General features: G+C 34.8%; 1 protein-coding gene across 2 annotated transcripts in view; it reads left to right on the top strand.

Moving 5' to 3' along the window:
- Positions 1–24,401, top strand: part of LRPPRC (leucine rich pentatricopeptide repeat containing) — an 86,023-nt gene that overhangs the window by 36,979 nt on the left and 24,643 nt on the right. For both annotated transcript variants that reach the window (XM_014252821.2, XM_088053403.1), the window contains exons 21-25: positions 428–558; positions 1,932–2,017; positions 3,656–3,860; positions 11,488–11,612; positions 12,262–12,368. In XM_014252821.2, the coding sequence (XP_014108296.1) occupies positions 428–558; positions 1,932–2,017; positions 3,656–3,860; positions 11,488–11,612; positions 12,262–12,368 (654 nt within the window). The remainder of the gene's footprint in view (positions 1–427; positions 559–1,931; positions 2,018–3,655; positions 3,861–11,487; positions 11,613–12,261; positions 12,369–24,401) is intronic.

Here is a 24,401-nt window from a genome sequence, read left to right as displayed (position 1 = left end):
TTATAGAAAAATAAGCTTTCTATGGAATTATTAAGTAGTTTCTTATTCTTTAGGAAGTAGTTTTCTTATGTGTTTGGCAGTGTACCAGGTGAAAATGGTTATGAAGTCCAAATAAATAAGAACTGTTTTAGAATATGGGTTAATCATGTTCACGGTCCTGTAATAAAGTCTCTTACATTAAAAAATGCAAGAGATACAAATGCAAAGCAAGAAAATTTATTTAGAAGTCTATTCTCAAATTAGTGTTAAAGGTGTTCTACAAAAATAATGTTTGCAAAACAGCTTTCACTCTTAAAATTTGCTAAAGCATTACAGCAATGCGTTTTTGTATGTGATCAGTCATGTAACTGCACACTGAATGTATAAGATTCATCATGTCAGATTGACTTTTCCTCTAGTTCACATCTTTGCTTTGTTCCTTTTTTAGAATATGCAAAAAGCCCTTGAAGTGAAAGCCAAATACGAACCGGACATGGTTGTCGGTGGCTATGCAGCCTTAATAAATTTGTGCTGTCGACATGATAATGTAGAAGAGGCAATGAACCTGAAAGAAAAAGTGTAAGTACACCGGCACTGAAACATGTCACAGAGATTTATGCTGATACACAGACCTTGTTGAATTAAGTAGGTTGAGTATTAACCCCCTCATCCATTTTTAATTAGTTTCCCCAACAATGTATGTGCATTTAAAACAGTCATGGGTGTGGTTTTAGGAAACAAAAAATCTGCTTTGTGTAATTGAACATTAGAAGCAGCTACATTGTGTGGTCAGTAATATTTTTATTTTGAAAAAGGCAGATTGCTGCATAAGATGTGTTGTATTTTTATTTTAAACATGCGTAGTGTCTAAATTTAAGTTTGGCTTAATTTGCAGTTAAAGATAGGTACCTGTATTGTGTGTTACAAAGCACCTAGAATGTATTTAGAATGTGTATAAAACTCATATTGTTTTTAGAATAGCACTGTTTGACTAGTTTTACTTTAAGACTGTCAACAAGCATACTATTTTAAATTTTTATATTCAGTTCTTTTTATCTTGGATGTAAAAGTTAGCTCCCAGCTAAAACATGTCATGCATGACTTAGCCTGGAGCAAATTCTTGCAGATGATCCTTGTATTTGCCCCTTTCCTTTTTCCCTCAAAAGGCTCCTTTTGGTCTGATGCTATAGTGAATCAAAAACAAGTTATGTATGACTTTCAGGTTCTCTCTGTCACATACACCCACAAAGTACTTGCTTAGGTTTTACAATAGGTTGGCAGGCAGGTGCTTATCACACCCTGCTAGTGTTAGAAATAATGTGGAATGATTGAGCTGTGAATATGAAGAATTTTGCCACTCTACAAGTAAGGGTTGTGCATAGGCTTTGCCTGCACTTCTGCTCTCACACAGTCCCCAGAGTGAGCTTGAAGGAAGTGAAATTCAGTCTTCTGCTGGAGTTTCACTGCGGTAAGGCATTTTTACTGATCTGCCTCAAGCGTAGGCTCATATTGGAAAGAAGTGCCTCTTCGGATTGTTAGACAAAGAAACAGCAGTGGAGGAATTAACTTTTAGTACTACCAGAGAAAAGAAACAATGCGTAGCAGAAACTTTAAAATACTAGCTTAGGCGAATGAAAAAGAATATAGCTGTGTTCCAGTCATCTGCACTGTTTTCTTCCCAGGCTTCTGAAAAATACCCTATTTTATGCAATGACTACCAAATAATTAAACATATGACTCTTTCTCAAAAATATAACCTTTGGCTCATATTTCTAAATCATGTTCTAACGATGAATCTTTTCAATTCTATCAGATTTTTTCCTTTAAGGCTTACTATTATTTTTAGCTCTTAGTGCTGTTGTTGTGTTATGTACTTTTAAAAATTCATCTTTAAGCTGAAGCTATAAAATGTAAGCCTCTGTGGATAAAATTCTTAATGCTTTAATTTCCAGCTTCCCTAAGAATTCACCTGTTGCTCTTGACAGTGGAAAGTACGTAGCGCTGGTAGAAGTCTTAGAAAAGCATGGTAGACTAGAAGGTAATCCATTTGCTTTCATTGTCTGTTTCTGCTATATAATAAAGGTATCTTGCCTCAAGAATAAAAATGTGAGTTGATATTAGTGGTGTATCATGTCCTGAAAAGTGCTTGAACATTTTGCATACAAATTTGCATGTGAATTCAACCAGAGATGCTTGGACAGTGCAGGCCATTAGTTTTAATGGATTGGCAAGCTTGTCATTTACATTTGCACAGCTCAGTGCTTTTTGCATTTCTGCAGCTAGTTTTTATTAGCATTGCTGTTTGGATTGAGTTTGAAGATCATGACTTATGGCACAAATTGCGTATGTGCCTAGACTAATGGCTTTGTTTTTGCTTAAGAAGGTCTGAAGGCTGAACATAAAACCTATAAAAATAACCTTCTCATAAGAGCCAAGTACTGCAAAAAAATAATTTAACTTTCCATAAAGTATATATTTTTCTGTTACTATTCTTTTTTGTGTTTGCTGTTGAATTTTATATTCAATCTGTAAACTGCTTGGAAATTTTGGCTTTTTAATGAGTGTTCTGCAAACTGCCTATTTCATATTTCTAGGTGTTTGCATTAAAATGCTACCTCTTTCACTTTTGTAATTTAGTCCAATATAATTCTGTGGTTTACATGGTTTGGATTATCTTTAAAAAGAGCTCTAGATTGTCGTTAGCTTTAAAAGATGATTCTGAATATTAAGTTCTATGATTTTGTAGAGCAACAACTACGCTAACCCTAAAAAACACGGTCTAAGCCTAGACACAAAATGTAATGGTTTTATTTAAAACACTGTAAAGTAAAAGAAAAAAGCTAATACAATTTTTTTCGTGTAAGATCTTCCTTTGAAATTTGTCTTGGCCTCTTATTAAGATTACTGTTAGAAAAATAATAAATAAAGCTGATGTTGTACAAATCACAATAAATCAGATCATGTCTACCTCTGCATTAAGCAGTTTGAAAATATGAGCTTGCTTTTAAGACCATAAACGTCCCTCAGAAAATAAAATAATTCAGAAATGTAGCCAAATGTAACGTGATCAAAACATTCTGTCTATGCAATAATTAAGAACATTATAAAAATGCACTTGTTCCATATACAAAAATGTTTGTTTCTGCCTTACTAATGAAGCTTAATGAACCTAATGTTTTAACATGCAGTCTGTTAGAAAGCTTTCATTGGCTCTCCTTGGCTAATTAGTATCGACACAGCAAACAGGCCCTATCGGTATCAGACCATTAGTCTGGCTGTATATACAGTGTAAACATATCTTTATTATCTGGCCTCGTGACAAGCCATCTGCTGAAGAAACAATGGAGTGATTTAGCAGATGTTAGCATTGAACGATAAAAGCATCCATTTAGTAGAGTCTTGCAGCTATAGGGCAGACTGTACAGGGTTATGTGGTGCAGAGTGGGCACACAGTTCCTATCTATAATTTGTAGTCAAAGTTGCAGCAAAATGATAAAACCATGCTATTGTGGATTTATAATTGTAGTCTCGTTTAGAAATGCAAGTAGTAATTAACTTGAAATCGGCATTATACACCAGAATTTACATTCCTGCTGGGTTTGAAATGCTGTTTTAATAGCAGTTTGTTTTCCCTACATGAAATTACCTAAGGGTCTTTTGTGTTGTTTCATTGTAGATGCTATTAACATTCTAACGGAGATGAAAGAGAAGGATGTTCCTATCTCAGGCAGAACAGTTGCATCTTTTCTCCGCATTCTTAATGCTGCTGCCATGCGAGGTGAAGTTGAAAGAGTGAATCGATTGCATGATACCATTGCAAACCTGGGGTTGGTGCAAACTGCTGCCCTTCATTCCCCTCTGATTACAGTTCACCTTGAAAAGTAAGCTATGCTTGGGCTTCAGATGAAGCAAGTTATGATATTTATTTGTGTTCTATGACCTGTGTATGCAATTCACAGCTCCGCATACGTGTCTGGAAGTGCTTGTGCACATGCAATTACTGAAGTGATCTTGGAGTAGTAATGAACAAATATGTTTTCTTAATTTAGCTAAATCTCTTTTCATCAGCTAGACATCATGTCATGATCTCTGGGAACAACAGCTGTGTTTTATGGGCACATCAGAGATGAAGTGGCTAAATGTTGGAATATGCTTATGAATTAGCTTGTTTTAAAGTCTGTTTGACAAGATAGCTATTCAGAGCATGATAGGTGCAGACTCAGCTCTTGTGGTTAAGTGGAACGTGTTTTCATATCAAAACAGCAGTATTTTGCTGTGCTTTCCAATATATCTCAGGTGAGTTGCAGGGCGGTTGTTGAACACTGAAGTATTTTCAATTCACGTAATTCAGGTAATTTGATATCATTGCCAGTAGGCTGCTGTGTTGCTGAGTTTAAAATGCAAAGAAAATACTGTGGTCTGTTATGTTTTGAGGGGTTTTGCCTATATATACTTTCAATACTCTTTGTTAGAGAAAAGGAATTTTGTACATGCATTCTGGTAGGAAGTACCTTTAATTCCATGTGCATTATTTCTTTGCATAAATCTTCATTATGAGATGTAGGATATTTGAATTAACATACATATGAACTATGTAACTTCTTAATAAAATTGAGGCAAGAATCCCTTTTCCTTTAACATATGCACAATCCTTTTATTATTCTTTTGTATGTCATGTAGTTCCTGGATTTTCACTTGTAGCTAGAGTATATGAATAAATTTCTTGAGATTTGGTTCATGTAAACAAAATGTTATTGGCATAAATATAATACCTGTGAAATAAGTGAATTTTTCATAATATCATGTAAGTCAGCCATATAGGGATTTTTGGTTCTTATAGGTATACTGGGTATGCAAGGTCTGTATAACATTTCTGTTTTGAAAATTCTTGAGAAAGAGGTAACTCTTGGTAGATGTGTATACATTCTCTTTTAAAAACAGTGTTTTAGTGAAGTGGTCAACAGTTAAGAATATAGTGTACATCTTCTTAGTCGTAACTCTGCCTTGATTGCATCACAAGCCAGGCAGATGTTTATGAAAGTAATTTAACTGCAATCATATCTAACTAATGTGTCGGAAAAATATCTGATATGCTTTGTAGTGCGCATAAGAGCAGCTGCATTTTACATAATTGCTTTATGCACATTGACATGCAAGTTGTACCTGGTGCTACCTGGGCTCTTTTCACTTGAGATGGAGTGTATGATGATGTAGGTAAAGGTGTGATCATGTGCAGGTGAAAAGGGGGACAGTAATGAGTGTTATTTCAATTTGATTCCAGATTTTTTTGGATTGTAAGTTTCTGGGAAAACTTTATAAAAAGTGGGAGTTTTTTTATTGATAGAGGGACTTTTGATGAGGCTACATCCATGAAGGAGAAAGTGGTTCCAGACTCCGGAATTGTACGGCTATAGAAGTCATTGGTCCTTACTTGTAGAGGTGCTAATATATTTCATATATATAAATGAAAAGCAAAGTAAGCTAATTTCTTACTTAGATTTTTTTTCCACCTTATGAGTGAAGAAGCTGCATCTTTTCTAATGGTAGACAGAATTTGGAAGGTTTTTTCCGGCATAATTTGCTTAGGAGGAATAACTGCATTTTCAGTGGGGTGTTGTGTTTGTTTTTTGGCAAGGGGGAGGTGCTGTGATTTGGGATTTGTTTGTTTTTCTTAGATATGCTTTAAGAGTATTTTGAAAGTTATGAGTGACTGAAATAAGTGTTAGTTATTTCTTTCAGTACTTATTATTTCTTTCAGTGGTTATTACTTGCCATCCTACAATTCAAGTATCATGCTGAAATGTTGTCATTTAGCATTTAGGTCATCAGCATGCTGCTGAAATAAGCTTTGGGGTATTTTTGAATGTTCCACAGTAGTGGTTGTACTAGTGTTTTGTGTTCTTAATTTATTTCAAACTTTATATTTTTTGTAAAGGCATCTGTGGTTCAATTTTGAAGATTTCAACAATTATAGGTATAAAATGTTTTCATCTCCCCTTTTTTTCTAGTTCTGAATATTCTTAAGTTTTTGTTAAATCCTAGTGCAAGTTAAAAGATTTTAACAGAGCATGGAAAAGAAAGAAAATGTTGATGGACAGCATAACTTTACAAAAGCCAGCAGTAGAATGGACATTTTGCCTTTAATATTCTGGGAAACATTTAACTGAAGTAACTAGTGAAAGAACTCATACTTACCTTGCAGTTTTTTGGACACTGAATAAGGGGAGCTACCCCCTTGCATTGAATTGTCTGATTTTTATTTCTGACCTTGAACAGTTTTTCAAGTTGGGAAAATCACATTTAGAATTGAGACAGTCCACATGGTCTTGGTCTGTCACGTAATGTGAAAAACATTGCTTGGATTGTATGACAAAAATCTGGAAGGATATAAAGAACTTGTACTTTGTCTTAAAATGTCTTACTTGTGAACTGGTTCTTCCAGCTGCTGATAATTAGAAAAGCTTGTGCTACCTATACTGTGTAAAAGTTACTAAGATTTTTGAGGATTGTAGTTTTGGCTGAAGTTCTCTACCAACTCATCTTTGAGAAAAGAAACAAAAAAAAAAATCTTTGAGTTTGAAATTTACTAATTCCTGATACAAGAAGTGCTCCTAAGCAGAGGGAAGAAAATTTGCAGGTAAGCTATGAAGGCATTATGTAACAGACCATATGAGTAAAATATTTGGTAGTTTTAAGTCAGGGAACATAAGCAGTTAATACCTTTATCTTAAATGATAAAAGGCTATAGTTGGATTGTTTTTCTTTAAAAATGGTTAATGTATTTTAATATAGCATTGTCCAGTAGAGCATTGTGTGCTCATTTGTCATTGATCTCATATAAACCCATTTTGATTAGTTTCTTATGTAGTAGACAGAGCATGAATGCACTGCCTTGACTATTTTCCTTCTGCTCTTTTCATTGAGATAAAATCACTTGTGATTCTGTTTGAGATCATTCTGTAGCACAAGTTATTTGACTTTTATATGCACTTTGAAAAATAGGCATATTTGTAAATTAAGTGGTATTTTTAGTGGGGGACACATATCTCTAGTGTGGAGAGGTTTTTTCCAATTTTTTAGCAGCTTTATTTCAAATATTGCATTAAAACTCCTTATGTGTTGCAATGAAATTAGGGATGTTTGGCTCTCTTACTCCATTATTGCAATTAGGAATTTAGCATCATCAGTGCCAAAGGACAAAAGTGTCTTATTTGCCCTATGGGGACAGGACAGTGATAAGATGATTTTTCGTCAAGGATCATTGGGTCGTAATTAAGTTACATTCATGGTTATTGCTTTTTGAAGGATGATTGGTAAATGACAGGCTTCATGTGCTTGCTATGGACAGTGTTCACTAGGGTTTTTTCTCCCTCTGTCAGAAAATCCTGTTGAGTCTGATAATGTAAATGTGGCATTTTATTCTGAACAAAAGAGCAGGGAAATGAGCTATCTTGTCTAATCATTCAGTTGTTTAACACCGACTTCCAGTTTAGACTCAATTGGCTGGAAAGCACTTGACATGTGAAGTTAGTGCTGTTCCGAACGCATGTTTGAGTAAATTTTAAAGTAAGTGACAGCTAAATTGTACCTAGGGAAATTACAAAGCCTTCAACACAGTTAATTTTTTGGGGAGGATTAGTTGTAATTGCAACACCAGTCTCCTTGAAGATTCCTTAGTACAGCAAATGAACAGAAGCACATTTAGCTCTTTCAAGAGCCCGTTCTCTTTTAACGGAATAATTTTTGTAAAGCTGATTGTACCTTGCTGAATTGACTTCCCTCTACACTAACATCTGCTTCAGATTTGTAGAGAGGGATTTGTTTTACCAGACTACCCTCCACCCCCACCCCAGAGAGTCCCTTTTTTCTTTCTACCTCTCTAGTGATTTCAGTTTTGAGAGCTTTACAATCAGTAAACCCCTTAGGTAAATTGCCACTTCACTAAAGCTTTATGCATAATGTTGCAGCACTTCATTCCAATTAAAATCAATATTTGGAGTCTTATTTTATGAGGCAGACTCTCTGGTTGGGAAGGTTTTTTATTACAAGTAAAAGGGTTAGATTTAGTGCTACATTCTTAAAGCAAGAGGGGAGTGGGTTGTTGAAAGTGAGGGGGGCTAAAATATCCAGTCATGGTATAACCAGTCCTGCTACAGAGTGTGTCCTGCAAACCTTCTGACAGCTGGGTAATTTTGGCTCTTCGGATAGCTTTGTGTGATTAAAATTGCCCATACAAATATTTTGGGAGATTGGACCCATAGTACCTTGGACTTCATAGCCATTCTAAACAGAAACCAAAAGGATCAAAAAACTTGGTGTCTTAATCCGAGCATCACTTCAGGTGGAAAATAATGCCAAAGCAGGACTCTTCTGGGCCAAGCAGAATGTACTGGTGGCTGAGGCTTCTTCTGTCATTCAAAAATAATAGTGTATCTTCTTTTTTAAAAGAGCAAGTTTCAAAGTGCCAGAAAAGTATGCCTAATCTTTAAGTGGAACAGGTCTTAGTCCTGAACAGATAATATTCGTGAGTGACTTAAAGCTGTAGTATCTGACCAACTCAAAATGAAGCATGGATCATCTATGTTCACACTTTAAATACTGTTTATTCCAAACTGCTGCTGGAAATCTGATTTTTCTAACATGGCTATGAGTATATGAGCTTTTTTTCCTTTTTGACTTGAACCACATTGATTAAATAGTAATGTTAGACAAGATGTTTAATGTCTTAGAGTAGTAAGTATCTTTTGGGAGGATAAAAGGGTGTTTGACATGCATAACTTCTTACAGAAAGACTCCCAAATACTTTTAAATATACAGCTGTTTGTCAGTTTAAAATCATTATGTCTAAATAGCATTTTCTTAAAATGTAGAAATTCTATTTTGTGCAGCTCTTTTTATTTTATTTTATTTGTAATCTTTACAAGAAACACATTAAAATGTTACCTCTACTTGAAATTTGAAACCTACAGTGAGTTCCTTATTTTAATTTTCTAAAAGCTTACAAAAGTATCTATGGCTACTTGGAATTAACTGCAGTTTGTAACAGTTAAAAATACTGCAGATTGTTAAATCATAGAAGCTCAAGTACATGCATAAGCTTGATCATTTTTTCTTTGCAGTAGTGGTACCAACAATTTCTTTGTGGAGTCTGAACTTTTCTATGTTTTATTGTTTTATATTTGTCTTTGCCAGTTTCAGCATTTATGTTTTATAAACTCCATTCTCTAGTAAACTGTGGATGGCTGGTTTGTTGATTGAATGCAACTGAGCAAATATATCTGATTTCAGTAGATCCGAAACAGTTGTAACAGTACGACAGTGTGTAAGATACAGAACTCATTAAAAGCAGACTTATTCAGCCCCTTTGAGTCCCAGTAACGAGTACAATATTTCCATCTATTTTTGTCTCAGGTCTTTGCTGACTTTTTTCTTTGTGTGTGCAGTATTAATGCCTTCAGAAGTATACATGTAGAATCTAGAAAACTCTTAACACTACTGCTTGAATGACATTCCAATTATTCATTCATTTATTGATAGCTTTGACCTAAAAACAGTCACTTTAATCCTTTAGGAATACAGCTGAGACAATACTATAGTTGTTTGAGCATCAGTCTGAAAAGCTAGATTTATCACTGAAAACTTGAATTTGAATGTATAAATGTTGTTGTGCCTCCTTAGAAATTGAGTAGTTTTCTGTAAAACTGTTTTTTTTTCTAGATGTTAACTGAACTTGCATCTAAAGCAGGAGAAAAATACTGATTATATAAATCTTTATATCTGACTATGGTAACTACCATAGTATTTCGCTTTTATGACAGTAATCTAGCCTGCAACATCTACTTGCAGTTTTGAAATTAACCTGTAATTTAGTCTTCACCCCAAATGACAAAAATTCAAATGACTCCATGGGGTGCCAGAAGATGCACTGTAAACAGGGCTCAGTAAGGGGGATAAGGTAGAAATCCATCATCTTAGGTTCTTTTAAAGAATGCCAGTATTACTGAATAAAATGAATTCTTCTTCCGTGTTTTAGTGTTAAAAATTTTAAAATTATTAGCCTAGATAATGATAGTAGTACATAGAAGTTTAGGTAGTTCATTCTTTGAAAAAGCAAAAATCTGTGCTGCACAAGAAATGCAATGTGAGGAGAGGACAGCTGAATTGGGCTTGTTTTAACAGTAATATCTTGATTTATTAGGGCTTGTTGATGAAAAATAAGGTTGCTTTGGGAATGTTAAATCAGTATTTCAAGACAGCCTTTCAGCTGCTGTTAGGTGAATTTTTTTAATTTTTCTTTTTCCTTTGGTAACTTGTATCACCCTTGTCACATAAGGCTATTGAAATCTAAAATGCAGTCTTACTGACTGTGTGGCTACTTATATTTTGTGTACATGGTCTTGGTTTGTTTCAGCTTAAACCTTACCCTTCAAAGAATAACATGACATATTGCTTTACCAGTGTTTTTGTGGTTGTCCTTGGTTGTTTCCAGTGGTTTTGCTTTGTTTTGTTTCAAGATTGGGTTTTAATCCTTTGAAAAAAAGGTCTGCAGCAGATGATTAAGTACAGTTGGTTACACAGTGTGGAAGGTTATTTTACATTTGTTGTTACTGTGATTGATTTTATGACTTTTCAGTTTTGCATTTTGTTACGTATATTTCTGAAGGTGTTAATAGTGTATACTTGGGGGAAAATTCAGTGAAGAGCTGAGGTACCAAAAATGGAAATATTCTGTGTGTTACTTCTACTTGCTTCTCAAAGGCTCCTGACTAAATGAAATGCATTTAATGCTGTCTTGCACACTTACTACTACGTGGATTTACACTAGTGCCATGCCTCTGTGGCATGGATAGGCCAGCATAAAGCAGATTTTGGTACCGTACTATATTGTTGAATTAATTGCAAAAATTGTGGTTTTTAAAGTAGAAAGTATCTGTTGTAGTCCAATTTTCATATAGAATGGAATAGTGCTATAACCTTTCTATTGTGCTGGAATGGACATCAACAGATGATTTATAGGCACTCTGTTAAGGTGTAAAACTAGTATAAAGCAATCTAATGTGCTGTGGTTCTCTTACTTAACTCTGGTGATCTATACTGAAACAAAATATTGTGGAAATAATTGGGAAGAACTTAAAACTTGGAAATGCCTAAACACAGACATAGAGGTGATAGTGTACATGGTATTACTTAGAAATGGGAAAAATAAAGCTGTTAAACACTTAAGTGAATTTTGCATGGAGTTTTGGTTTTGTCAAGATAGGACATAGCATAACTTGATATTGCTCAAAAATTAAGTGCATCTAATGCTGAGAAACATTCCCACCTTTGACAAATTTGTAGTGAACAGTGGTCATGGAATCAAAAATCGTAAGAGTTGAGGGTGGAATAAACACTTGGATTATAGGCTGCTAAATTAATTTTCTGTGAAATTTTCAAGATTCAAGTAGTTTCAGCATGCATTGCTGCTGCTTGAAATGTTTTTATTCTTATTTTGTTTCATTCCACAAGGGATGACATGCCTGCAGCTCTGGAAGCTTTAATCAGCTGTTACAAGAAGTATGGTAAAGTTCTTCAACTTCATAACATCTACTGTAAACTGGTAGAAAAAGGAGATGCTGATCTTCTGCAGAAGGGTTAGTTGCATGTAGTTGATTGCTGTCTGCTAATATGAAGTGTTTTCTGGAGGTTTTTCTTCTGGGATTTCTGCATAGTTTCTTTCAACTGAAAGAAAAAAAAAGTATGTCTTTATATGTGTTAACTTTAAAGCACTAATACGATGTCTGCATTCTTCAGATTGAAAAATTGGTTGTAATTTTAAACATAGACTTTTGTTTGTATACTACATCATTGAACTCTGAGATTAGTGCTAATACTTGTTCTAGCTATGTATGTTGAGAAACAAATTAATAGAAACTAAACACAATAACAAAAAGATACATCTGTTTTTCAAATAGCTGAGCAGTTCACAAACCATATCTCTTCACTTTCTATGAGCAGAGCATGCCAATATAGTCTGTTTTGTTGAATGTAGAGCAAAATGTAGTGCAGATAAACAGAAGAACATTTTATGTTCAACAGAGCTACAACAAATTGTGTCATGCGTTATAATAATTTTGTTTGTTTCAAAATTTATCCCCCTATAGCTTATAGGTTATATAAGTTCAATATATAGCTCATTATAGCTCTTTTATGAGGCTTGGAAAATATTGGTATTAGGAATGTCTGACATAAATGTTGAAATACTTCAATATATTGAGTAAATGAGTATTATTCTGTCTTCAGTTTCAGATTTTATAAGCAGAGAATATGGTGACATGATGGCTCTTTACGATCTCTTCTTCGCCTTCTTGCAAACAGGAAAATACAAAGAGGCCAAGAAGGTCATCGAGGTGGGATTTTAACTATAGTACTCTAATCGTGCAGCTATTTAGACTCCTAATTAGAAACATTTAAAGTTTTTAACCTTTAATTAGACTTGTTCCGATTCATGTTAATAGAATGCAATCCCAGTAATAAAAAAAACTCTTGGCCAGCTTTATTTTGTATAATTACAATTCAGAAGAGAGTCTTGTACATTGAAATTGTTTCCTCACTTTTTCAAATTTGCTCTTATATATCAAAATGATATTTGCATATTAAATATCGGATTGTGGAACAATTAAATTAAACTGGCTTTCCTGGGTGTAAAGTTGCTAATCCTCTTTCCGAAGGAATTCTTTGTTCTTAAAAGCACTGGAATTTAATTTGCTGCAGACCATGCTCAGATTTATTTGTAATGCTTGTCTACAAGTTAATCAGCCAAACAAGCGCTGTCTGCTACTGTTTGGCATTTAATTTAGCATTTCTTCTCTCTCTTCCTTTTTCAGGATAGTAAGCTGCTTATAGGAAGTGGTAGGTGACAAACTTGGTCTATTTAGGATTAGTATATTTTATCTAGACTTGATTGAAATTGTGCTTACTGAAATTGATAAGTCAAAGGGGCAGCTGCAGAGTCTGCCCAGATGGTGATTATTTTTTCTTCTTAACACAGTTGTATGTTTTTAAAATACTGCATAAGTTTTCCACTTAATTTATGGGACTAGGCATCTTGCAGAAAAAGTAATAGTTTGTCCTCAGCATTTTTGTGTTATGCACATACACAACTCTAACCTTATTTCTGGGGTTTTTTTTCCTTCCTGAGATAAACAATGCTTTTTCTCCTAGTTCCCCTTAGAGTATCTGAAATATCAGCTATCCTGCTTGAATTGTCTAATGGAATTCTTGCATTTAAAAAGTCTTAACTGAAAAATCTGTTTGTTTGTCTGTGGTGGAACAATACTGTCCTGTTGTGGGATGTGTGGCTATTGCTAAGCGCAGTGTCGAAACATTGGAATTTTTGTTTTGAGAGGGTGTTTTGGAGCTCAAATCTTAGAATGCACAAGAACAGAAATATCAGTATCTGATGACAGATGATGCTGAGGAGTTGAGGTTTTTTTAACAGTGATTAAAGCATATGGGAGGTAAAAGTATGAAATTTGAGATTTTGAAGTAAAATTAAAGCTAAATTAACAAAACTGTTACTTCATGTGATTTAGCAGCTCTTTCTTTGACATTGGCATTTAATTTCTCAGAATCCGTATTGGTATCTGGAGCTCAGCAATTGTGAATAGGATAATAAGCAAGTTATCAAATTGCTGGGGCTTCAAAGCCTTCAGAGACTCTTGTCATTTTCTTAAAACATGCCAGATTCTCCTTGCAAGTATCCAGTATTTGGTGATTGATCACAAGTTACTACTAACCATATAAGTATGTTTAAGCATAAATCTGAACACTAAATATCTGGAGATTAAATGGAAGTTTTCCTGCCTTTTTTCTAGTTAAAGTATTGTTATCTAACTTCTATTAAGTATGAATTAGAGCTTTGTTTATGTTGTGGAGGAGGAGCTGGTTTAAATTACAGAATTTTTAGCAGTATAGGTTTTTATCTAGGGATAGTATGCATGTATTTTACTACTAGAAAAAGTGTTAAAAAAATCAATTACTATATAGTGAATAATATTTTAAGTATGCTTTTGTTATGTCACAATATGTTAAGTATGTTCAAAGAAATTGTTTCCAAAAGGGGAGGACAGAAATCTTTGATATTTTGCTGAAGAAGAAAATTGTTTGTATTGTTTTAAACCATAAGCAAGTTCCTATTTGCTTTTTGATTTTTTGGGAAGCAAAAGCCTTAATCACTATGTGAAATGGTGTATATGTATATAAAAAATGACGTGTATGTGTATTATTTTCTCTAGTCCGGTGGGTTTTGTGACTAAATTACTTCTCTTGATGGTTGTCTCTGATTATTTTTCTATCTTTGCTTGTGAAATAATATTCAGTGAAGGAGATCACTTGGTGCTGCTTTCTCTTTTAGATGCTGTTGCATGTACCTTTAAGCATATACTTTAATCAAGTATTGCTGATTATGATGGTCAATTAATTTTAATGATATTGTTTGTTTTTGAAAATATCTATGGAATTTGTAAGGGATATCTAAAAGAATATATGGGAAGAGAGCTCCTTAGCAGCTAAGGAAAAGAACACTGGAGGATATGGTTGCTGAAATGGGATTTTTACTCAACTGGAGACCACTGTCTCTGCTTGCTCTTGCTGTTTTTAGAAATTAGAGGTACACCAGATGCTTTTGTGAAGCTTAGGGACAAGTGCTGCTTTGAAAAACTTGGAACTCAAAGCCCCAGGAATGAAAAAATAACTCCTAAATCTCAGATCTTTGGTAAAATGAAAGTGGGTGACAATACTGGGAAAGGACGAAGGGTAAGATTTGAGTGAGATTATAAAAATCAGATCAGACTTGTGTATGTTACATTATCTGGCCACAAATGCGTTGTGAATGCATATATATGCAAGATCATGTTATGAGATATAATGAGAAAGTTGAAAGCTCTGGACCTTATCTGCTTGGTGGAGTAAAACCAAGACTAATCAGAGAATGAGAGTGTGAGAGTCAATGAAAGGGAAATACACAGGAGATGAGGCAAAGAATTTGTCTGACCAATGCTAGAAGAGCTAGACTGAAGCATGTGGTAGTTTGGTAGCAGGAGTCTCTTCTGAGGCAATGCTGACTGGAATAGAAACTGTGTTTTGAGAAAATTGTGGTGGAAATGCTGTTTCTGAGGCATCATGGGGTTTGTGTGATAAGGTAACAGTTTGCAGTATTGTTGAGCTGCCTTGTTAAACACTTTAAAGTCTTGTTCTCAGAGACAAAGCTATAGATAAGGTAGCCTTGGCTGCTTTGTTAAGTGTAAGTCTGTTTTATTCAAGCTGTGCTTGGAGATTCCTGAGCCCCAGAAGTTGTGTTGATGGATGCTGTTTAGCTTAGCACTGAAAACAAGTTCTACCAGTGCGTGCTGTAGTAGTATGTCAAGACGTTATTTAGTCTTCTTAATTGCACCTCAACTGGTAAGTTAGCTTTTATCTTGAGTCCTTCAAAGATGATCATGCCAAAATGAACTTGGCTCATCTCTCTTCTTGCCCCTTACCACAAGGTTGCATACTAGCTTGCTTTTCCTTGGATTGGCATAGCATGACTTCTGTGTCACCAAATCTAGCTCTGGATACTTAGGATTTTTTCCCCTTACTGAGAAAGGCAGCTTAATTGCCTTTTGTCCTTGAATGTTGTTTTTCCTAAAGAAAAAAGGAAGAAAATTAGGTCAGTATGTTTTGCCTTTAACTAAACTAAACTACATTAAAACTAATGTAGGCTAAAAGAAAGGGATGGGATTTTCAATAAATAGGATTAGGGAAGAAGTACCTCCTAAAAAATACCTTACCTATCCTCTAAAATGTTTTCTTATTTCAAAAATATTTAGCAGCTCTCCTCCTGGAGAGAGGTCTTATATAATTATGTGGAGAGAATCTAGAAGAATTGTTTGACCTTATGTTCTTCTAAGTCTGGTATATGAATGGTAAAAGAATATTTTAGAGCCTAGTACCCCAGATCTCTCAACTTCTTACCTGTTGCCTGTACTGGAGAGTTAAAAGTCCCTTTTGTTTACTCAGCTGTTGATTGCCACTTTATTTAGCAGATGCTTAAGATCTGTGCTAATGGGAAGGTCATCCAGAAGAGTAGGAGTGAAAAAGGGAATGTTACACCACCTTGGAAGAATTTATTTATTCCTTTTTTCACCTGTTACTCTCTTTTCATACTGCATAGTGGTTTACAGATTTTAACTACTTAGAGTAGTTACAAAATAGTTGATGTCAGCCATTTTTGTTGGATTTAATATTTTGGTCATCTCTGAATCTTTCACCAAGATCTCCTAACTTGCAGCTGTTTTGCATTCATGATAGTAGACTATTTCTCGACTCACTTTTTTTCCCTTCATTTACTCGTGCTGAATGCAGCTATTTAAATACCCACTGAATCAGTGTGTAGTGCAGCCTGTGTCTGTTCTTGGCTTTTTCTGAAAAGATCTGTGTCTCGTTCAGTACTGGAACAGTCCTGCTGCAGAGGGTCAAGCAAAGCCCATCTACAAATCTGCTTACTGAGAGTCTGAACCAACTTTTAATGGAGAAGAAATTAACATTTCATTGCTGTGACTGAACAGGCAAGGTATTAAACTAATGTTAAACCATTTCTGCACTATATCAATAAAATAATTGCACCCTAAATGAAGTTTCATTGTACAGCAAAATACTTAACGAAATCCAGCAAAACAAGCGCTATGTTCAGAAAAGTATCAGGTCACTTGTATTTTTAGCATATGTAGTCCTCTGATAGGAAGTAGGAGTTGGTAGCAGTGTTCCAGTGCCTTAGTGTTGTTTGGCAGATGCCTCTTGAAATCTTTTAAGATCAAATCACATCAGCTGTTAAAATAACAGCTGTTAATTTGCTCCTTCAGTGAAAGAGTAAAAGCTCTTATTTCTGCTCTGGTTTTGGTTTTGCTGGAAATGAAGGCAAAGAGGATTGGAATACAGGGAAAGATCTCAGAACTATGTAGCAGAGTTTTTTGGTAGAAGTTCAACCTGTGTATTTTGTTTGTCCTCCACTAGAGGAGCCTTCCTTGAAAATGGCTAGGGGAAAGCGCATGGCTTCAGAATTCTTGGAACCAGATTTTAATCAAGTGTAGTACTATTTCCATCTACTCTCATACTAAAGATATTGTTTATATTTAGTAATTAAATTTATCATACCATATCCCACATATCTTCAGACATTAGTGTGAAGAATTCAGGGACAAATGGTAATGAAGTAGTTTAATGAAGTGTGTTCCATTGTGAAGAAATGTAAAAAAAGGCATTTGCTGCTGAAATCTGGGACCATACAAAAGAACTGGTTTGGATGAGTTTAGTGTGCAGGAATATATCTATCAACAGATGTCAGGTTAATTTAGGAGGTAAATAGATTTAAGCAAAGAATTGTGACATCCATTGTCAGCAGACCTCAAGATACCAGTTGCCATTGGATTTAATCTGCCATAAAAACAATGAGAATATTTCTACATGATATTGAGAGATTACAACCTTCTTTCATCCAGATTGCTTTTTTTAAGAGTCTGCATCATAAAATTGAGTCCTCCTGATTTTATGCTGGAGATGAACTACCAGGAGAAGATGCTTTCTTGATTTGTGACAGCAGGGTTGAGGGAGCGAGGGGGGTGCATGGGTTGTGTGTAATTTAGTGATGGTTATATCTAGTGTCTGAATTTATTTACAAAGACTTATTTCTGGTCCTGTTGAGAAAAAAGTGAAGGTGATTAAAACAAAATTTAAATGTTTGTGAACAAGATTGTATTAGATCATGGTGGTCTGAGATTTAGGAATAGTTTGTAGGGGGTATAATAGCTTTTATTAGAGTAACTGTATACAGCTGAGATGGAGGGGAAAGAGCTTTAAAGCATGCAAGTCCTATAATTACAAGAAAAGATTATTTTTTAAAATTATTACTATTCAGTCCTGTTAGTCCAATAAAATCATTACTTCTCCTTCTGAAACTGGATTCTGATGCAGTTAGTTATTAGTGAAGTTGGATTTTCTTTCCATTCAAAAATGTATGTGGGTTAATTTAAAAAAGGGTGCTTACTAGTTCAGTGCATGTTATTTAGAAGTTTTTAAGTATCCCTTTCTTACAGGGAAGAGATCTGTTTCAAATATGTAAATTTGGTAAAGGAGAGGACTACTGAAAAAATTTCTTCCCAAAAGGAAGATGGTAATGTGTTCAGAATGTGGGATTATGGCAAAATCTGTGCATCTTTTCTTAGCTCCAGGGACTTTGTGTTAGAAGGAAGAGGTTTATAATGCTTTCTTTTAATTCATCTTACACTGCTAAACCACATTACTAGTCCAAGGGCAAACTTTTGCTCTGTTTTGAGTCTAGGATAACCTTCAGAACTTCGTTTTAAGCAACAGTTTTTGTGTATTTTTTGTGTCACCATTTCTTCCAGTGTGATTATGGTTGTGAATGTCTACTAATTTTTTTTTGTAATAATATTTCACTGTGCAAATTATCTTGGAAAACTTACTGGTAAATAGAGTATTCCAATAGTAATTAAATGTACATCAGTTTCAGTTGTCTTGAGTGATGATAAAGTTGTAAAATTCTACCCTACCTTTTTATTATTTTTGGAAAATAATCAAATTGCCTCATACTTTTTATGTTTTCCTAACATAAAGCAGCGTATATTCCTCTATCAATTGAAATAAAGAAAATGAGTATTTACTCAACAGATACTTGGGGTGGTAAAGTCAGTGAACTGCGAAACTGGCAGAAGTGTATTTGAAGCAAATACATACTTGGGAAGAAAAAAAGCCACAAACAAACAGTACAGACTTTCCCAGTGGAGACTGTAAGCTTTGTATTTTCTTTCTGTGAACTACTGCTGCTTTTTACATCAAAATTGACCTAGTAGAAGTTGACTGGTTGCTACTTCGTGTGATTGTAGGATAGGCAGAAAGGAGAGCATGAGCTTGAATTCTCATCAGTCTCAGGAGAACAGTTACTGAGGATAGATGTGTAGACATATGTCCCTTTGTCTTTCATTAAATATCTGGTACTGCAAATAAAGTATCAACTACACTGTAGCTGAGTAGGCTCCACCTGCAGTGGAGCAACCCATAAATTTTGATATCCAGTGTTACATTAGAGTACTTGCCCTCATTATCAAAAATTAAAAGTAGACATATCAAAGCTACAGATATAGTTGCTTTCAAGCTTACATCCAATTATCCCTTGCCAAAAAAGTTGAACAAGAGTCCACATATTTTAGATGAGTTTCTCTTTAATGAATTTAATATTATGGGGATCATACTTTGTTTAGTCGTATTTATTTCTGGGCAAAATTGCTTATAAAGAGGAAAAGCAAGCACTCATTTTCTCTTGCAAGAGAGCTTGCAAGATTTTCTTTTGTTTAGGAGTAAAGTGAGTGAGGGTGTCTCTCTGTGCCATCACCAAAGAAACCATTTTTGAAATCATTGAGAACTAAATTTCTTTCAAAGTGGAAAATGAACTTGCAGAAAAAATATTGCTTCCATTGACAGCTGTAGCTGTAATGTCATCCTGATAGTATAATGACTTAAAGGAAAGCTGAGCTAGGAGAGCACTAATATGTTTTATTAGACAGTTGATATGATTGCAACAGGAAAGATGCTTTTTGATGCACAGATTATTTTTAGATCCCTCAGTCTCTAAAGCTGGATCTTTTGTGAGCTTCTGGACTATTGTTTAAAAATTCAGAGCCAATAATCAAAATAGGGTTTTTTTCCCCTGTATATTCAACAATGATACTTCACTTAGACTTGGCTATAAAGACTGTAGCGGGAGAAGTACAGCAAGGTGGTGTACCTGCATACATATAAACTCAAGATGTAAGATAATTTTTAAAATAATGTGAATGTGTTAGTTGGTATTCTTAAAAAACTAATCCATGGTTATTTGAAAGTAAAGGAGTGTTCAGCAGGAGAAAAAATAATAGAAGTGTAAAATAGTTTTTAATCATCTCATTCAATAACTAGACTAGGATGGCTACATAAGGTACAGAAATTTTATATGTGTTCTTCTAACTTTCTGATTAAGTTCACCCATTGCTTAGTAGAAGTGAGGACTTCTGCCACAAGGAAGACATCCAGTATTTGTGTTGTAAACAGCTTTATTCAAATAGCCTGCTATGCAAAAATATCCCAGGCTTCATTAAAGCTGTATGGAATTTGTGAGGTTTTGATAGACATTTTTGTGGAATCAGGGAAAAATCTGTCTTTAAATTTAGAACTTCTAATCAAGTGTTCTGTTTTCCCTGATGCTTACGTTGGAGAGAGCTGTTAGGAATGACACACATCAGTTCTTATAGCTGTCTGCCCAAGGCTGTCTGCTTGGAGAAGTAATGCATTTTCCTGCAAGACATTGCTTTGGCATCTAAATCTCAGTAACTGGTTCTGGTACTGGTAGCATAAGTCTGTTATTGCTGCTGATGTAACTCTTCATGAAATGTTCTTCTTTCTTTAGCAGCATTAGCTGTCTTTTACTATTACTGGCTTTTTCAGCCGCAAAGAGAGGAATGAATGGATCTGTCCTTCCAAAGAATACCATCAGAAAGTGCAACATGGATGACTTCTACAAAATTTTGCTGTTTCTTTCCAATATGTTTGAATTAGTGATTATAGTAGAACTGTTTCCATAAGAAAAGACTGAACTTTTTGCAAAGAAAATACAGAAATGTTGAAGTAAACGTAAACTACTTAAGGTGGTCGGGGTTCAACTTGCATAGTTAGAATTGATGTGTTATTCACAGTGAAGTTATGAAAGGCTAGAATAAGTCAACTAGTATACATAAGAATTATTTTGCCAAACAGCACTTACTTGTCATTTGTGAACGTGCAGTGTTGGAAGGTTAAAACCAAAGCTCTCTATCTCATGTCACATATATGCCAAATGAAAAATGCTGCTGCTGGTTCTTAAACAGTTAGCATCCTTATCCAGCAAAAGTGGCACTGTTTTGGGGTAGTTCTCAACTCTTAGTTTGCTGAAAGTCATCTTTTTGAACACAACTCAGGGCTTCTGGTCTATATGTTGTCTTTTGTGGTTTTTCTCTGTAAGTAAGTTTTGTGTTTAAAGATAAAAAGTTCAGTTTAGGCAAGTGGAAAGGAGTAAATAAATATTTTCATATGTCTTCTGTAATTTTTTAAATTTTTTTAATTTAATTTTTAAATTTTTTTTTGCTAGAAAAGCTTTTTTGAAGGTAAAATAACCAGTATAGCTCTACTGGCTGTAGCAGTTACAGAATACTAATGTAAACAGAATTTGAATATTTCTATCATTATTTAAAAATCTGAAAAAGCCTCTAATAGACTCCTCTCTGACAGGTCAGTATTTTTCCAAAGAATGTGTTTTCTTTTAGCCGTAATAGGTAGAAATTAGCTTAAATAAAAATGTTAGTACAGAAAATCTTCTGATTGGACCCCTTCAATCACCTGTCTGAAGTGACTGGCTCTCAGGAGGAGAACAAGTCAAATGGTTTCAGTGTGTTAGGACTGTTGCATTTGCATGATTGAGTGCTGCTTGACAAGAGTTCTTCTGAAGATGCAGCATATTTGTCCCTTTCTGATTAGTGTTCCTTACTGTGTGTGAAGGTGTAGAATCAGTGAGTAAATTGGTGTGGGTATAAGTATAGAATAAGTGTAATTGTCATAGAATCACAGAATATGCTGAATTGGAAGGGCCCATCAGGATCATTGAGTCCCACTCCTGGCCCTGTGTAGGACACCCCAAGAATCACATCACATGTAAATTTTGATCAAAACTGTGGACTGATATCTATAAGAGATACAGTGAAGTAGCTGAAATCTGCTTAGCCTACAGAAGAAGCAGGGAATTATTTTATATACTAATCATTAAATTAGTATGAAATTGAGATAATAAAAAAAAATCAATTGTATATCATCTTCTAATCCAAAATCCAGAGATTTTGAATGAAGGTAGTAGAAGTTAGGCTGAAACCAATCAAAAGTGGTAGTATTTTGGTTGTCTTTGCATAAGGTCGTGGAGGCAACCCATTGCCAGAAGATCTTCTAAATGTGATAAATCTTAAGGGGTTTCAGGGGCAACCAGAAGAGCTCATGGAAATAACTTACTAGAGCCAGTGTGATGCACTGAACCTCAGGTAGCTGGAGGGTGGAAGAGCACTAAAGGGAAAATATTGCTGTGTTTTCTGACATTTTATATTCTTCTATAGTTACTGTTTCAGAGAGCATAGCAAGGTTTGATTTGGTACAGTACAACTGTTTCATATTTCAAAAGAATGTAAAAGCCAGAAATCTGTGTTTGGTTTATATGCTGGATGAATTGCTTGAGACTCTGAAACAAAAAAAAAAAAGCCCAACAAAACAAAGAAACCACTAAGAGTCAATATAGATTTTTTTTATTTTTTTTTAGTCCACTGAAACAAGCAAGAGCAAAACTGTAAATGGGAATTTGAAAGACTAATTATAGTTTTTTACTTTTTTTCCTTGATTCCTTGCATTTTGTTGTTCTTTATTTTAGCCTGCTGTATTGTAGAAATACTACTTGCTGCTAAATGCAATGTTTAAAATTCCCTAAGATTGTAAGGGATAAGCTACAAATATGGACTATCAGGCAAGCCCTAGAGATTTAGTTAATCTGACCTAGATGTTCTTTTGATGATTGAGACCTGCAGTATGTGAAAACACATCTCAATTTCAAAATGAAACACAAGGATATCTGTTGTATAACTCAGCTGTCCTTGTAGTGACAGACACATCAATCATTTCTGAACAGGAAAGGATTTACTATAAAAAGTTTATAGCTTTCGAGCTGTTGAGTTCATTGGCATTCGGATCAGCAATGATATTGGAAGTTGTAAGTGAATTCAGCATTTGAATTTTACCATGTCCTAAAGAGGATTAGCTGCACATGCAAGCCACATACTTCTTTCTTTTTCATTTTCAAGAGCCTGTTGTGTATCAAGAGCCTGTTGTGTAAGATGTTAATTCTTGACTTAGTTTTTAGCTCAGTTTCATTTTTATGTGAAACTGCTTGGTAGCAGTTTAAAAAAGCGCTGAACAGGTACCTATAAATGTAACTGTGGGGAGAGGAAAAATCCAGACAAAGAAGTAATTGGAAAAAAAGCACGTACCTGGAAAACTGTGTTTATATGTACCACTTGGAATATGTGGGAAACCACAATTTTTCTGTAACCTTCTGGGCTGAGACTATTCTAACAGTACAGCTAAACACAAAGAGATGCTCCATGTTGAGGAGCTGTGGGATTAGCATCCTGTTTTTCGCAAACTCTTCCCTGACTTCATAGAATGGTTGGGTGATTGCTGGGATTATATGGCCTAACATTTACTCTGCAGAACACTATTTCCTGTATATTTAGCAGAATTTAGGAGTTTTCACTGAAATTTTGCATGCTGGTTTTCTGGTGTATGCTGAATTATTTCCGAAAGATTCAAGGGTAGTAATTCTGCGCTTGGAGAATATGGGAAAAGGAATTACCTGTGTTTAAAAGAGAGAAGGTAAATTCACATTTCCAGTAGTAATTTTTTCCATTGTTTTGCAACTGAACCTTAATATTTCTCACAGCATTTCATTCAAGCTGCCTCTTCTGTGCAAACTGGCATTCAAATTTTTAAAGTTGCCCTTCACATTTAAACTGTAGAGATTTCTTACAATCTTAAAACCTAAAAGCCTTCATGAGTCAAAACACATGTTTTTCTGTAGGGGTGAGCAGACATTTCCTTGGAATTACTTTAAGCTATATTAATGTGAATCTGGATGTTTGAAATGAAAAACAGAGTCCACTCTGTAAATTATATTTGTGCCAAGACAACATACTATAAAGCAAGGAAATCCGAGTATCTGTGGGAGGGAAGGCCAAGAGGTAAAAATTATGGATGCTTTGCACACATTTTGCTGTAACCTTTTTTAGGTGTGTTGGATGTGAGTAGGTAAAAGGAGTGACATGTCTCTTCAAAAAATTTTCCTTTCTTTATTTAAGAATTTATTTAAGTTGAGGAACTCCTGATTATGGCATATGGTGCTGGGAAGGCACAGTGTGGTTTTCTACACCAGATGGAGTTTTAAGGATTGAAACCTTTTCTTTGAGCACGTGTATAATGTAGCTCCAGTCTGCTTGAAACAACAAAGGAATGAATAAGCTAACTCACAACCTGAGAAAGTCTGTAACAGAAAGAACTGTGGCATGCTGACAGTTACACAACAGTTCCTCTGTGTACACACACTTAAGGACAAGCATTAACTGTCTTAGCCTTAAGAGTAAATCTTGAGCCTTCTGTTTTCGGGTAGGAATTGCCGTACAGTTACTATATCTGGAATCTGTACATTATATTGGCATCACCAAATGGTGATGGTGCAGTTCTGAAGTATGGTTTTCTAGCTGCTAAGTTGCAATGGTGCTGAATGCAAA

Source organism: Pseudopodoces humilis, chromosome 3, assembly GCF_049639895.1.
Source record: "Pseudopodoces humilis isolate 2021_Gansu_Grassland_sample_001 chromosome 3, ASM4963989v1, whole genome shotgun sequence".
Taxonomy (NCBI): domain Eukaryota; kingdom Metazoa; phylum Chordata; class Aves; order Passeriformes; family Paridae; genus Pseudopodoces; species Pseudopodoces humilis.
This window is presented reverse-complemented; position numbering and strand designations above follow the sequence as displayed.